The sequence below is a fragment of the Corythoichthys intestinalis genome, chromosome 1 (assembly GCF_030265065.1).
Source record: "Corythoichthys intestinalis isolate RoL2023-P3 chromosome 1, ASM3026506v1, whole genome shotgun sequence".
NCBI lineage: Eukaryota > Metazoa > Chordata > Actinopteri > Syngnathiformes > Syngnathidae > Corythoichthys > Corythoichthys intestinalis.
In genome coordinates, this window is record NC_080395.1 from 48,635,482 (window position 1) to 48,650,104 (window position 14,623).

General features: G+C 40.3%; 1 protein-coding gene across 1 annotated transcript in view; it reads left to right on the forward strand.

Moving 5' to 3' along the window:
- The window catches only part of fbn1 (fibrillin 1), a 101,336-nt gene that overhangs the window by 79,125 nt on the left and 7,588 nt on the right, over positions 1-14,623 (forward strand). The window contains exons 34-58 of the mRNA XM_057835264.1: positions 129-251; positions 346-471; positions 2,033-2,155; positions 2,241-2,363; positions 2,452-2,619; positions 3,179-3,247; positions 3,330-3,455; positions 4,227-4,349; positions 4,612-4,770; positions 4,844-4,915; positions 5,173-5,298; positions 5,380-5,502; positions 6,464-6,589; positions 6,670-6,786; positions 6,869-6,994; positions 7,084-7,203; positions 8,597-8,722; positions 9,770-9,922; positions 10,016-10,078; positions 10,152-10,271; positions 10,358-10,477; positions 10,549-10,671; positions 11,432-11,563; positions 11,699-11,824; positions 12,261-12,467. Of these exons, the coding sequence (XP_057691247.1) occupies positions 129-251; positions 346-471; positions 2,033-2,155; positions 2,241-2,363; positions 2,452-2,619; positions 3,179-3,247; positions 3,330-3,455; positions 4,227-4,349; positions 4,612-4,770; positions 4,844-4,915; positions 5,173-5,298; positions 5,380-5,502; positions 6,464-6,589; positions 6,670-6,786; positions 6,869-6,994; positions 7,084-7,203; positions 8,597-8,722; positions 9,770-9,922; positions 10,016-10,078; positions 10,152-10,271; positions 10,358-10,477; positions 10,549-10,671; positions 11,432-11,563; positions 11,699-11,824; positions 12,261-12,467 (3,120 nt within the window). The remainder of the gene's footprint in view (positions 1-128; positions 252-345; positions 472-2,032; positions 2,156-2,240; positions 2,364-2,451; positions 2,620-3,178; positions 3,248-3,329; positions 3,456-4,226; positions 4,350-4,611; positions 4,771-4,843; positions 4,916-5,172; positions 5,299-5,379; positions 5,503-6,463; positions 6,590-6,669; positions 6,787-6,868; positions 6,995-7,083; positions 7,204-8,596; positions 8,723-9,769; positions 9,923-10,015; positions 10,079-10,151; positions 10,272-10,357; positions 10,478-10,548; positions 10,672-11,431; positions 11,564-11,698; positions 11,825-12,260; positions 12,468-14,623) is intronic.

Here is a 14,623-nt window from a genome sequence, read left to right on the forward strand (position 1 = left end):
TCCTAGACACTATATTCAATTTGAAAACTACCATTTAGTCATGTTTTTCCCCTCTGTTTTGGGAAAAGATTTTACAGCCAAAAATCTAAGTGTTGTCTTACTGTGTGTTTGAATGTTTTCATGTAAAGACCTGAATGAGTGTGCCAACGGGACACACCAGTGCAGCAACAACGCCGAATGTCTCAACACTATGGGCTCGTACCGTTGCGCATGCAAGGAAGGATTTTCTGGGGACGGCTTCTATTGCACAGGTCGTACATGCAAATCAGAATCCTGACTCACACTTTACATCATAATTGAATATGCTTTCTCAGATTGTGTGTTTTGTGCAACCTCCAATTATAGACAGTGACGAGTGCGCAGAGAATGGAAATCTATGTGAGAGTGGCCACTGTCTGAACATGCCTGGTGGCTACCGGTGTGAATGCGACATGGGCTTCATCCCCACCGCTGATGGCAAAGCTTGTGAGGGTAAGCCGAAAGATCCCGGCCAGACTACTGAATCATCTTCGCTTATTTAAAAGTGCTTCCGTCATGAATTGGTCGCTTGTTTTCCCCCTTGCAAAAAAATCCATCCAAACAGCGGATGTATTCAAATGGGACTCATGAGGTATTGGAATGCTGCATGATAAGTCATGCACAAATTAATAAATTCATTTTGGTTGACTCAGTTGCAGCGACATGAAAAAAAAGCAGGACAAATAAACCTGTTTACATAAAGATGGAAAGTAGCAAAAGGTTAGTTTGGCATTCGATCACAAAATTTGAGCATCGATAATCAATTAACTACAGAGGCACCTCTACTTACATACCTAAAGTACCTGTAACGAAGTAGATAACAGCACGTAATGTAAAAAAATAAAATAAAAAAATCTTACCATTCAAGTGAGGCAAAAGTGTTACTGCTTTTATGGCTTCATTCTCTTTCAAGATGGTGCCTATCGCCTATCACACTCTTCATGACACAAAAATGCGAGGAAACTTGTGCTCTTATGTGCTCCTAATGTAGTAAACCATGTGTTGGCATGGAAAAATTCATTTTGAGATAAAAACACAAGGAGATTTGTGCTCTTTTGACGAAGACGTCGACCCGCTATAACATCAACAGCGTTGCGCCTGTGCACGTCGTCTGCGACACTCAAATTGAAACGTCATCAACAATAGGCCAATAGGAGAGCAGAATCCCTTTATGGTAGCATCATGGGAAATATTATGACCAATAGGGCATCCGGATCTTATGGCGCGACATTCAAAAGCAGAATTCAGGAAGTACTTCAATATCTTTTACAGTACTGTATAGTATTTTTGCTTCCTGTAACCTGAAATTTTGTTTCTTAATAAGAGGCAATATTTTCCTGTTAAGGCGTGCCATAACCTGAAAATTCTGTTTGTTGAGATGTTTGTAAGTAGAGGTATCACTGTATATGAGAATTTTGTTTGTTTGTCTTAAACGAAGCCAAAACAAATAACCAACATTTGCATAAAGAGGTGAAGAAAGGATTGAAGGTCCCAAAAAGAAATAAGGGCATTTATCTATCTATCTATCTATCTATCTATCTATCTATCTATCTATCTATCTATCTATCTATCTATCTATCTATCTATCTATCTATCTATCTATCTAATTGCCTTTCGTTGACCTTCACAATAGTTGTGAAGTCAACACAATAAAAACAAGGAGCAGATGACAGTGATTCATACGTCAAGCGATAAGTCTCCGGATCTAATTGAATCAGTATACTGATATCATTGTGCGGATGTGTCACACATACCGAGATTTCCTTTCCAGTCATTCTTTTCCGCATCTCACAAGGAGAAGGACAAAGACGTTTTATAAAACGAGTGTACAGTGTCTCAGAAAAGTGCCAGAACTGGCTTCACAACCAAAATGTTTCAAACCCAAACTACAAATTGCCAGGAGAGATCTTTCCTTTTTCCACCCATGATCCCATTAAAATCCCTCATCTTCATCTACTTTTCTTTTCTATACCTCTTTACCATTCCATCCTTCTTCATTTTGTCTATTTTACAGACATAGATGAATGTAGCTTTGCTGACATCTGTGTCAATGGACGCTGCAAGAACATTCCAGGCCTTTTCAGATGTGAATGTCAAATTGGCTATGAGCTAGACAGCAGTGGAGGAAACTGCACAGGTATGATTACCATTGTTTTATTTTTAGCAAACTATTTGGAAAAGTTTTTTTCATTTTTTAAAACTTTTTATATTGTCTTCTTCAGACATCAATGAATGTGCAGACCCAACCATTTGCATTAATGGAGTTTGTGTTAATATACCTGGAAGCTACCATTGTAATTGCCCCACTGACTTTGAACTTAACCCAACTAGGGTGGGATGTGTTGGTGAGATGCAAAAGCACTTTTCTTTTTCTAATGATACACTGAAATGAATGTAAAAAAAAAAAATGACACCTTTCTCTATATTGCGCAGACACTCGTTCAGGAAGCTGCTTCCGGGACGTGCGCCAACGAGGAGACTCATCGGAGAGCTTGGACTGCTCCAATGAGATTGGAGTTGGGGTTTCGAAGGCCTCTTGTTGCTGTTCTCTGGGCCACGCTTGGGGAAATCCGTGTGAATTGTGCCCACCTCTAAACTCAAGTGGGTCAATGAGTCCTTTTTTGGACATTACATGAGTTGTAAATGTCTCGTAATATTGCCAATCGAGAATACTTCTATGTCATTTGAGTTTACCACAGTGAACATGTCAAACCCCTTTAAACAACAAAATCTGTGCACATGAGCCAGCATACTGTGAAAAGTGACAGTTAGCTGTTTTGCATTATTAGTCACAGGAAGTGAACTGATTCTCTTATTAGAACTCTTGAATCACTTGAAGTCATTTCCTGTTCTCATTACTGTCAGGTTTGGATAAGTAGTGTCATTCAGTATTTTGCCAATATTCAGGCTTTAGACTGACTCCTCAGTGTGTGTGTGTGTTTCCCATAATTAATGTGACAGATAAAAATGAGAGCGCTTTGTGCAACTTGTCTGAAAATTGCCAGCAGATGGTCTGAAACCTCATAATGAAAGTTTTCTACAGAAAAAAGAAGTATCTTTATTATTCGTCCATCTTTGTTTCACAGCAGCAATCCTCCGTTAGATGACCTTCACGTAGTCTTATTGATGTTTTTTCATTGATTGTGATTGCGTTCCACAGCGGGGTATAAGACCCTGTGTCCAGGTGGCGAAGGCTTCAGACCCAATCCCATCACTGTCATCTTGGAAGGTCAGTTAATAGCTTTTGAGATCGATTGACTCCTGTGCGTAAATCATAACCTCATTTTGATTTTTTTTTCTTTCTCTAACAGACATCAATGAGTGCCAGGAACTTCCAGGCTTGTGTCAGGGAGGAGAATGCATCAATACCTTTGGGAGCTTTCAGTGTGAATGTCCGAGAGGATTTGCATTGAACCAAGAGACCAGGGTCTGTGAAGGTATTAAATGACGATGCACCAAGCAGGCATGAATGCTCGTATCTCTAAAATCAGTAATCCTCAGAAAATAAAAAAGATATGCGATCTTTGTTTTGCTATTTTCACTAATTATTGTTGGAAAACAACCAGACGTAAGGCGATAAAACGCTGCACAGCTTCTGCACAGTAAGGGACAACACTTCTCAAATGGTTGATTTAGATTTTTAGAGGGTTAAGAGATTTGTTCTCAAGCGATTTTCAACACTTTTGTTCTTTATTGTAGTTATTGGTTTGATTATAATGAGTTTTTTAAAGGGTCAAGTTATTGTTATTGCTCAATACATACTTTACATGCATTGTAAGGTTTGGACGAGCGTACAATAGAGGTGTGGCAATCAACTTTTAATCTTCATTCTCCTGCCCATGCTGACTCGTAAATGATCACATTTCACTCAGATCTCTCTGGAACCACAAATGAATTTTTGCAAAATCTCTCTCTGAACTTTTATTCCTTGAAATACTGCCTCCAAAGGCACTCTGTCTTTTTGTTAAGCCAAGCTCAGTGTCTTAAATATGGAAGACAGATGCGGCATAGTTTTGAAACAAATCCTATCTTATGGCAGAAGATATGTTATAAATAAACAAAATGCATGTTCAAAATTTTCATTTAAATTGAAGACTTGAAATGTAGCAGCATATAAAACCATCATGACTGAAAATTATTACTGTGTACAAGTACTTTCCTCTAAAAACTAGCAAATAAAATGAATTAAATGATCTTTTTGTGGGCAGATATCAACGAATGTGAGAATCCAGGAATATGCGGGCCAGGCCAGTGCTACAACACCATCGGAAACTATACCTGCATCTGTCCTGTGGACTACATGCAAGTCAATGGAGGCAACAATTGCATGGGTACGTGTGCATTAAAAGCTAAATAAATCAGCTGAACAACAACTTGTATATCAAAAGAAGTTGTAATTTAGGTCATTTGTAACTCAAGACACCACAATATCTGTCAGTTATTTTAAATTATTCTACTGTTCTACCATTGCCCTCCTTTTAAATGTTTAATCGATTCTAGCCATTCATGAACTAATGACACATGTGCTACATGCTGCATAAACCAGCAGTAAAACAAAGAACTTGAACTTTTTCGCCTTCCCTACCCTTACAGATATGAGGAAAAGTTACTGCTACAGGAACTTTTACTCTGACAACAGAACATGTGATGGAGAGCTTACCTTCAACATGACCAAAAAGAAGTGCTGCTGCGCCTACAACATTGGTCGTGCATGGAATAAACCTTGTGAACAGTGTCCTGTGCCCAGCAGCGGTAAGGTGCCATCCACTCAAACTATCACCCACAAAATAAGAGGTGAGACTGACGTGAACTTTTCTCCACTCAGACGAATTTGCCATCCTGTGCGGCAGCGAAAGGCCGGGATACTATATCGACATCACAACTGGACGAGTTGTTGGTAACAGTAGTTCATTCATAAAAATACCCTTAAAGCTGTTACAATATTAGGAAGGCTGTTGATCTGTTTCCTGAGTTTCAGAGTTGTAAATTGTGATATGCCAAAGTTATGTGTGGTCAATGTAAAAACGATTTATTTTAGAGAAAAATTGGTTTGTCTATCATCCCAATGGCAGCCGTTAGATTATAAAAAATATGTTGAGATTTCATTATTTTTGTGTACCACATTAAATATGTTTAACCTGCTCCTTGCACTAGATATTGACGAATGCAGGGAAATACCAGGTGTGTGCGAAAATGGAGTATGCATCAACATGATTGGTAGCTTCCGATGCGAGTGCCCCATAGGCTTCATCTACAATGATAAGCTACTGATTTGTGAAGGTACAACAAATGATTAACTTTCAGAATGATGATGTGAATCATCACTCAGGTTGATAAAAAATCCTTTTCTCCTGTCCTCAGATATTGATGAGTGTCAGAATGGGCCTGTGTGCACACAGAATGCAGCCTGCTTAAACATGCCCGGAAGCTATCGCTGCGAGTGCAAAACTGGATATCGGCTTACTCCGACAGGACAATGCCTAGGTACAGTACACTGTGAAAAAAAAGAAAAAAAAAATCAATCAATCAATTTCAAAATTTACGGTAAAATACTACTAGCTGTGGTTGCCAGAATTGTACTGTTAAGAAATCTGTAAGTTGTTCCCTGTCAAATGACGAACGATCTATGGCAAAAAGAACTATATTTTAACAGTAGTTTGATAGAAAACAACTGTAGAAAGCATCTGTGTAACCATTCTGATATTGATGTTGATGTCACTGCCCTCCTTTTCTCATTCTCACCCCTCTCCACCAGCGTTTGAAATTGAAACCACGCTATTACTGAGGTAGTCAAGCGTGCTGATTACTGAGCCAATAGCCCAGATAGGCTTCAGCCACCAGCACGTTCTCAGAGAGTAAACTTTTCTTAACTTTCTAGACCAGGGGTGTCCAAACCAGTCCTTAAGGGCTGCTGTGGCTGCAGGATTTTGTAGCAACCAACCCAGCACAGACAATTTAACCAATGAGGTTTTTGCTGAAACAAGCAGGACCTGACGACAATCAACTGATTGTGAGACTACTTGTAAAACCCCAGATTAGTGAAAAGGTGTCGTCTTGTTTGGTTGGGATGAAATTCTGCACCTGCTACAGCCTTATGTTGCATAGTTTGGAGACCCCTGGTTTAGAAGTTCGATAGCACCGTCACCACCAGAGTGAACTCAAGACTGTTTACATATTTATCACAGTATGAAATAATAATGCCCCCAAAAATTGTACCATATAATTTACAGTTACTGAAGCAACATACTGTTTTTACATGTTTTAGAGTTTTCCAATATATTTTTAGCTGTAATATTCTTGCAGCGGCTGAAAGAATATTTACCGTAAATGTACTTTTTTGTCTTTTTTTTTAATGAATAAAACTATGAAAGAACTTAAGGTCTGTTTAATATACTGAGGATTTACTATAATGCTGTGCAGTTAAGGATGTTTGTCTTTTTGTTAGATCGTAATGAATGTTCGGAGAACATCGGTGTTTGCAATCCTGGTCAGTGCATCGACACAGTGGGAAGCTACCGCTGCATCTGCCCCAACGGATATAAAACCACCCGGGACCAGTCTATGTGTGTTGGTAAGAGATTTTACACCCTCTCACTGTTGCTCTTATTAGCTTGTTCCTATGCAGATTGACCTTAAAAATTATATTTTTAGACACGGACGAGTGCGCGCTACAACCTTGCGGCAACGGGACCTGTAAGAACACTGTGGGCTCGTACAATTGCCTCTGCTATCCTGGATTTCAGAATTCACACAACAGTGACTGTATAGGTACATGCATATGCACAGAAAATCAAAACAGCCACAGCATCTATATAAAGGAAAGGTACAACCGCATTTGTGTTGTTTTCAGATATTGATGAGTGCTCTAGCCAGAGGGGTCTCTGTCGTAACGGCCAGTGTGTGAATACAGTGGGTGACTTCCTCTGCGTGTGCAGAGATGGTTATGAAATTTCGCCAGACGGCAGACTGTGTGTAGGTAAGAAAATGCAGATACGGTACCTTCATCCTTACTGCTTGTCTTAAAAAGTGTACATTATGCCATTCATACCTCCCTTTTTTTTCCAGATATAAACGAATGTGTGGTAAACCCCAACACATGCGGAGTTGGGACTTGTCTGAATTTGGATGGTTCACACAGATGCATTTGCCCACCTGGGTATTATCTCCATGAGGAAACCTGTGAAGGTGAGCGTAATGTCAAGCGAGACAGCATTGCATCATCACTCAAGCTTACATACAAGCAAGCACAGAGGGATCATTGGGATCTGCTGTCTAGAGCTACACTGAAACTTATATTAATTGAAGGCTGAAACAGAATTTACTCCCTCACTCTTTTTACTTTTTGCAAGACTAGTTAAGCAACGTGTTCCATGAGCATTACAGAGATGTTTAAGTTTGCTAATGGGTGGAAATTTTACTGTAGATTTTTATTAGAGGTCAAGATGGGGAATTATAAGCCCAAATTAAATCACTCATTACAATTTCGTTGTACTTGCACAGTAAAGACATTCTATGCTATTCTAATTTGTTTTGTCAAAAGTTTAAACTTTTCCAAATAATATTATAAGACATTTCATTTTATTTATAAGTAAAACTATCACAATTTAAATATTTTATTGAATGAATCAATATTTTTCCATTACAAAAACAACATGAATGTCGAGTTAAATATTGCACATGCACAGACCCACCCCATTCATAAATTAACACGGACAGAAACACTTCCCCGTCCAAAAAAACCCTCCCATCCTTAACCTAGCCTCTGCATTTCTGCTAAACCCATAGTTTTTTTTCCTTCAGATTACACTTTATTTACATTACATCTGGATATATGAGTTGGTCTATATACTATATGTATGTATGTTCTTTATCAGAGCCAACCTTCAATTTTGTGAACTTCTGATGCATTATCCTTGATTCCCTTGAAAGGTTTCTAACTTTGAAAATTGCCAGAAATTTGCAACATTGTTTTATCTGCTGCCGCGCTTTAAAAGAAATAATGAATTATATATACTCATCTGTCTGTGAACATGTTAGCAGCTTTCATCAGGTGTAACATTACAGCATTTTGAAGATGTAATATATCAACTCCATAAATAAAGAACTAAAAGTTTTTCATTCACACTCAAAATCTTTTTCACCGTCCTCGAGTAAGCACTTTTTTACTAGATGTGAACCAAGTAGTGCTCCTGCCCATCCTTTTATAATTTATCTCATCCTTCTAACATGTGGGATTGAGTCCGAACTAAAATGCTTGGATTGTTTATGTAGTGGTTCTGATGAAGAGATATTCAGCAGGCTTCAACACATTCCTGTTGAGGGTTATGTTCTTGGAAGCAGGGAGGAACAGCTCTAAATTCCTAACATCAGTAAGCACAGCAGCTGGTCATTGTGATAGTTTGAACGTATGACAGCCAGGTTTTCCCCTGAGATGTTCTACTCACATATATTTTAATAAAATCTGATTTACTGACTTCAATGATTTAACCCTATCCCCATTAGCCTCGACGCATATGTAGAAAAAGGCCCCGGGGTGAACTTCTGTACTGATTCTCATGTGATCTTCTATCTGCGCCAGACATTGACGAGTGTTCGCAGTCACCCGAGATCTGTATGTTTGGAACCTGCTCCAACACTGAGGGAAGTTTCACCTGTTTGTGCCCTGAGGGATTCCAACTGTCTGCCTCTGGACGCAGATGTTTAGGTAAGTATGTGAGAGAAACAAGACTATCATGAAACCATATTACAGATGAACTGCAAGCACTATGTGTGTAGTTTTATTCTCCCATGCCAAAAAAGCACTCAATGTCCTTGCTTCTAGGGCGACTCTGGACTGAGCGCCATCCCATCTCCTCACTTGTGTATATGTGTGTTTATTTGCAGCATGTGCGTGTTTAGGGCTTGGGTGGGGGCGCGCTGAGTCCACTGTTAGGGAGTTCCTTTGAAACACTCAGGCCATGATATCACCGTTTCTGCAGAGGTGGATTAAAGTTTGCATTTCGCCCCTCTCCCTAGCGTCAGTTGTGCTTGACTGAAGGGTGGGGGATGAATTAGAGCAGCTGGGTGGAGGGTGAGAAACACGGGCAATAAATGAGATCAAGGACAAATCCTGTCACTTGTTTTGGGATTGTTTTTCGAGAAAAAGATGATTGACATGCAAAGAATGGAGAAAATTGCAGGGTGTTGCACGAGTCACTTTACATTTCTGTCGTTTGACAGACTTGAGGTCAGAAGACATTTTTGCAACATGGAAGTGTGTATTATAAATACTTACTCATTATCTGCAATTGACTGCTGCTTGCCCTCCCAGTCCAAATGGATTGGCTGTCAGTACCATAGAAAAGGTTCATATCAAAAAGCTTAAACACTAGGTCTGCACACACGACATCACGTTGTGAGTAAATATCTGCAGATTGGTTTTTGTGAAAGAAAATAATTTGACCTAGCTAAATGCTCTGTACACAGCACCAGGTGTTCATGTCGTCACCAGGTGCGTGCGATCTGTGGCAGTCGAGGTGATTATTTGTGCAGAGTTGGGTGAAGAACTAGGAGGAGAGTTGGACCATATGTTTCTCATTACAAGCGCCAGGAAGAACTACAGTCTTCACAAACCTCTCTATTTGCCAACCTCACCAAGTCGAATTAGCACTTTACCTCGAAACTAACCTCAAATTTGTAAGATGAGGTTGTAAGACCTTATCAACATGTCAATGTTTCTAATGAAGTTGTTTGTCTCCATTTTTCTCTATAGATGTACGCATCAACTACTGCTATACAAAGTTTGAAAATGGGCACTGCCAGGTTCCAAAGCCTCAGAATACTTCCAAAGAAGAATGTTGCTGTACTGGAATGCCTGGTCAAGGCTGGGGAGATCCCTGTGAAATCTGCCCTGGCAAGACAGAAGGTAGGTTGCCATCACACAGGCAGAACAACTCACAAGCATTTCATATGAGACAATTGTTTTTGTATTAATGCCTTTGACAACGTGATATTCCAGAGGGGTATAGTGATCTCTGTAAAAATAAGGGATATCAACGTGGACTGGATGAGGTTCCAAAAGGTAAAAGTGTCATTTTGCGTCTTTAATCATCAGCAACTGTTGCGGTACCACACGAATATTGCTTCTCTCGTAGATATTGACGAATGCATTAATAACCCCTGTCAAAACGGCCAGTGCATCAACACAGACGGTTCTTTCCGTTGTGAATGTCCAATGGGCTACAACCTAGACATCAGTGGAGTTACTTGTGTAGGCAAGTGTCCCTCATCCTCCAATGGTGCTCTCTTATTTTCTTACATGTGTCTTCTTTAACATACGTTTACGCAATGACCATTCCAGACACTGATGAATGTGATATTGGCAACCCCTGCGGAAACGGCACATGCACAAATGTGATTGGAGGTTTTGAGTGTGCATGCGAGGACGGCTTTGAGCCTGGTCCCATGATGACCTGTGAAGGTGAATTGTATTTTTAATTGATTTTGTTGTTATCATTAGCCACCTGTAACTGTTTGGGTGCTCTCTTACAGACATCAACGAGTGTGCTCAGAATCCTCTGCTGTGTGCATTCCGCTGTGTTAATGTCGTGGGCTCCTACGAATGTAAATGTCCAACAGGATATGTGCTGCGTGAAGATAAGAGGATGTGTAAAGGTACTACTCAACGACTGATTATTCTTAAACACAGCTCTCTGAGTCACAGGCCTTTTAATATTAGCGCTGTTTATACAGTAGTAGTAACGCAAGCTCCTTGTTAAGTTACATAACATACGCTCTCTCAAGCCTTCTTAAAATCTGAGAAAATGTAACCAGACGGTCCATGTATACACCTCCGCTTTCTCAGACAGCGTGGGGAACATAGCAACGGTTGTATTTGGAGGGATGCGCCGAGACAGAAGGAACCTCTCATTGTCTGTAGCGTCATTGTTTATATCTGAGTTCCAAACACTCCACCAACTCTCTTACTACTTGCCTAAATGCAACTCCAATTTCAATGCCTGTGTCCTATTGAGCATATTAAAGGTTGTCCTGCTCAAATAGTAAAAATGTGTGTCTCTATATATATTATAACCCTTTAATGCACGAATTATATTTTTTTAACCCTTACATGGCGCTTATTTAACTCATTTGCTGCCATTGGTGGCCATCCAATCCATTTTGACTGTAAGGGGCAAATCAACGAAGGTTCAAAGTGGAATGGACGACTAACGCCGTCAATTATACTGACACACGAGCATTCACTGCTAGCCTTCCCTGTTTATGTGAATTAGGCATCTATTGTTGTCATTGCCATGCAATGAGTTAAATTTTATGGATGAAAAAAAAAAAAACTAAAAAAAAGGGTTAAAAAAAACAATAGAAAGAAAAAAATTATAGTTACTAGTGCTTATTAATAAGTATGTTTGTCTTGCAGATCAGAATGAATGTGAAGATGGTCTAGATGATTGTGCCAGCAGAGGAATGACCTGCAAAAACCTTATTGGTACATTTATGTGCATATGCTCACCTGGATACACACGCCACCCGGGTGGAGATGGTTGCATCGGTAGGACTATCAACCCTACTATTGTATTGTACCCAAATTGTTGAAAAGTTTATTTGAGCTTCATATAGACTTCTGGAAACAAGCGCGCTAACTTTACGATTTAGTTCCTCACATATTTCCATATGTTTGCTCCAGATCTGAACGAATGTGCAGCCAAACCGGGCATCTGCAAGAACGGACGTTGTGAGAACACAGTGGGAAGCTATCGTTGCCGATGTGATCAGGGATTCGTATCTAACCCCACACAAACAGAATGCATCGGTAAGTGCAGTATGTGTGCTAGCCATCCAACTCTTTACTTGTTCAACATGGACAAACAAGTGATAAAAATGGTTGCAAATGGGGTCTTTCCTATTTTTAGTCCATTTTAGACCTTTTGTGGCACCCTCCTATCTCTTTAATATCCATGTGTTTTAAACTGTCAAGATAAAGTAAAGGAAATCATTTCACAGGCCTCCAAATCTAAATATATACCCCAGATTCAAAGTGATGTTCTGAAGCCTGTGAGAAAAAGGCAAGGGAAACTGAGTTGCTACAGTATCTGGCTTCTGACAGACAGTAGCGATAATGCGTGTGGGTTATCTCCTCACGTCTGGTCCTGTCTGGGTGGCTTCGTCTGCTTGTTCACCTCTTTGTTTGCTCACGCGACAGTTTGTCTCGCTCTCACGTTCCTTTCCCGTTGTCTCTCGACATCCAGATAACCGCGAGGGTCACTGTTTTACCGAGGTTCTGACGACTCTGTGTCAGATGACATCCAGTAACAGAAACATGGTAACCAAGTCAGAGTGTTGCTGTGACGGAGGCAGGGGCTGGGGCAACAACTGTGAGCTTTGCCCGCTGCCTGGGACCTCCCAATTCAAGAAAATGTGTCCTCTGGGACCGGGGTACACAACTGATGGCAGAGGTATTTTGGAATTTGGAGCTTAATAATCAGCTAATGAAATTCAGCCTTGACAAAAAACAACTAATTCAATTATTTGTAATGGCATAGCAAGTTTTTATTTTGTTAGAGTGAGTTTTAATAGTGTAAAATTAGTAGGCCACTCATAGCTTTGTGAATTGTAATTGACTGTATTCAACTGTGACCAGTCCATAGAGCCTTTTTTCAAAAGTCAGTAGGGATGGACACCAGCCCAACAACGACCTTGAGGATAAGCGCTATTGAAAATGTATGGCTAAAAGTACAGGTTTTTCTGCACTACAAGGCGCACCTAAAAGCTGACAGTGCGCCTGATATATGGATCAATTTGGGTAAATCATGGGATGACATTCTGTTCAGCGCAGCTCTATCCAGTGAATGCATAAAGCGACTCCTACCACTACTACAACTCCTACTGCACCTTATAATGCGGTGCGCCCTATAGACCCTACCCACGTGACGTCACAACTCCTTCCTCCTGACTGGTGCCGCCCAATTGTCCGTCAACACATCATGTTTCCCTGTTACGGCTACGTACATTCCTCCTATTTATGACGTGTTTTTCTGCTCGTTAACATTAATAATCAAAATGGTGAAGGCGTGTGTGGCGGTCGGTTGCAATAACAGAGAAGATAGACGGAGAAGACGGAGAGACTTGAAGTTCTACCGGATTCCGAGAGACCCGGAGAGAAGAGAGCGAGATGGGCTGCTGCAATTCGACGAGAAAACTGGGCTCCAAACGATTACCACAGATTATGTAGTAGTCATTTTATATCTGGTAAGATGCATTTAATATATATTTAGAGGGTTTTGGGCTGACAACCACAATTAAGATCATTGCTAGGCTAATCGCCGACAACATACACGTATGTATGTAGTGAGAGTGCTATCGCTAAACCATATAAACATTAAAAGCCCTAACTCCATTGACAAACGACATGAAGTACATTAGACTTGACAGTGGATGTTAGCAATGACAAAAGATTTTGAATTGAAAATTTCCTAACTCACCTTTCCAAGCACAAGATAGATTCCTGCCGAATTTTCGTGGACGAGGACCTGTTTCACCCAACCAGCAACGAAGTATTTATAAGCCTCCAAGCTCTTAAAGTTTTTCAAACTTTCGTGAGAATAGGCTGATTTTGTGTGGACAAGATAGTTGTACAGTTCAGGGTAGCTAGCAGATGTCAGGCAAATACGGCGGAGACAGCGGGTCGAAAAACATCGATTTAGGCATCAAATATGGATCTGGCGAATGGATAAACTGAAGCTTTTCCACATAACGCCTTTTATGCAACGCATCAAGTGAGTTTACGGCATCCGAAAGCACCATGAAATGCATTATAAATTGCTCGATCAATTGAGACCATTGATAATACAGACACAAAATGACGGACAAGTGGGCGGAACCATACAGCGAGCACGTGATTTTGTGACGTCGGTGGGTAGGGTCTATACATGAAAACGGTTTTAAAATAAGCCATTTATTGAAGGTGTGCCGTCTACTCCGATGCACCTGATAGTGCAGAAAATACTGTAGTTCACACATTCATTAATGAGCCAAAAAATGCAACAAAACCAAACTACTGTAATTTCCCGAATATAACGCACACTTTCCCCCCCCAAATTTACTCGTAAAATCATGGGTGCTCGTTATTCATGGGTACAGGGACGGAGACAGAAAAAAATCATCATGATTCATGTTCCATTGTAAGCATGGACCAGCACAATATTACCTAATCCGAACGACAGTGATATAATAATCAAGTTTCATGTGGTAAATAATTGTTTTCATGATATTTTTCACATCTAATAAAATCAAAATGTTTTTTTGTACTATTCGTTTATGATTTACCGGTACATTTTTCTAACCTTTGCATTGGAACATGCCGGCACACGGCGATGTTGTCCTGAAGAGAACGTATACGGCGATCCGTTTTGTATAAATGTTGACTGTGTGGCGAGCTAGGACAGGAGTCTGAGGAAGAGTGTCGAACCACTGAGCCAAGCCGCGTTGTTTTATTTACATTGAAACTCACAAAGTAACAACCTATGTCTTGCACGCAAAACGCGGGACATTTGTTTATTTCCGGCCGTTCCCTTAACTAAACTCTTCCCCCCGGGAACTACACAAATTGCCA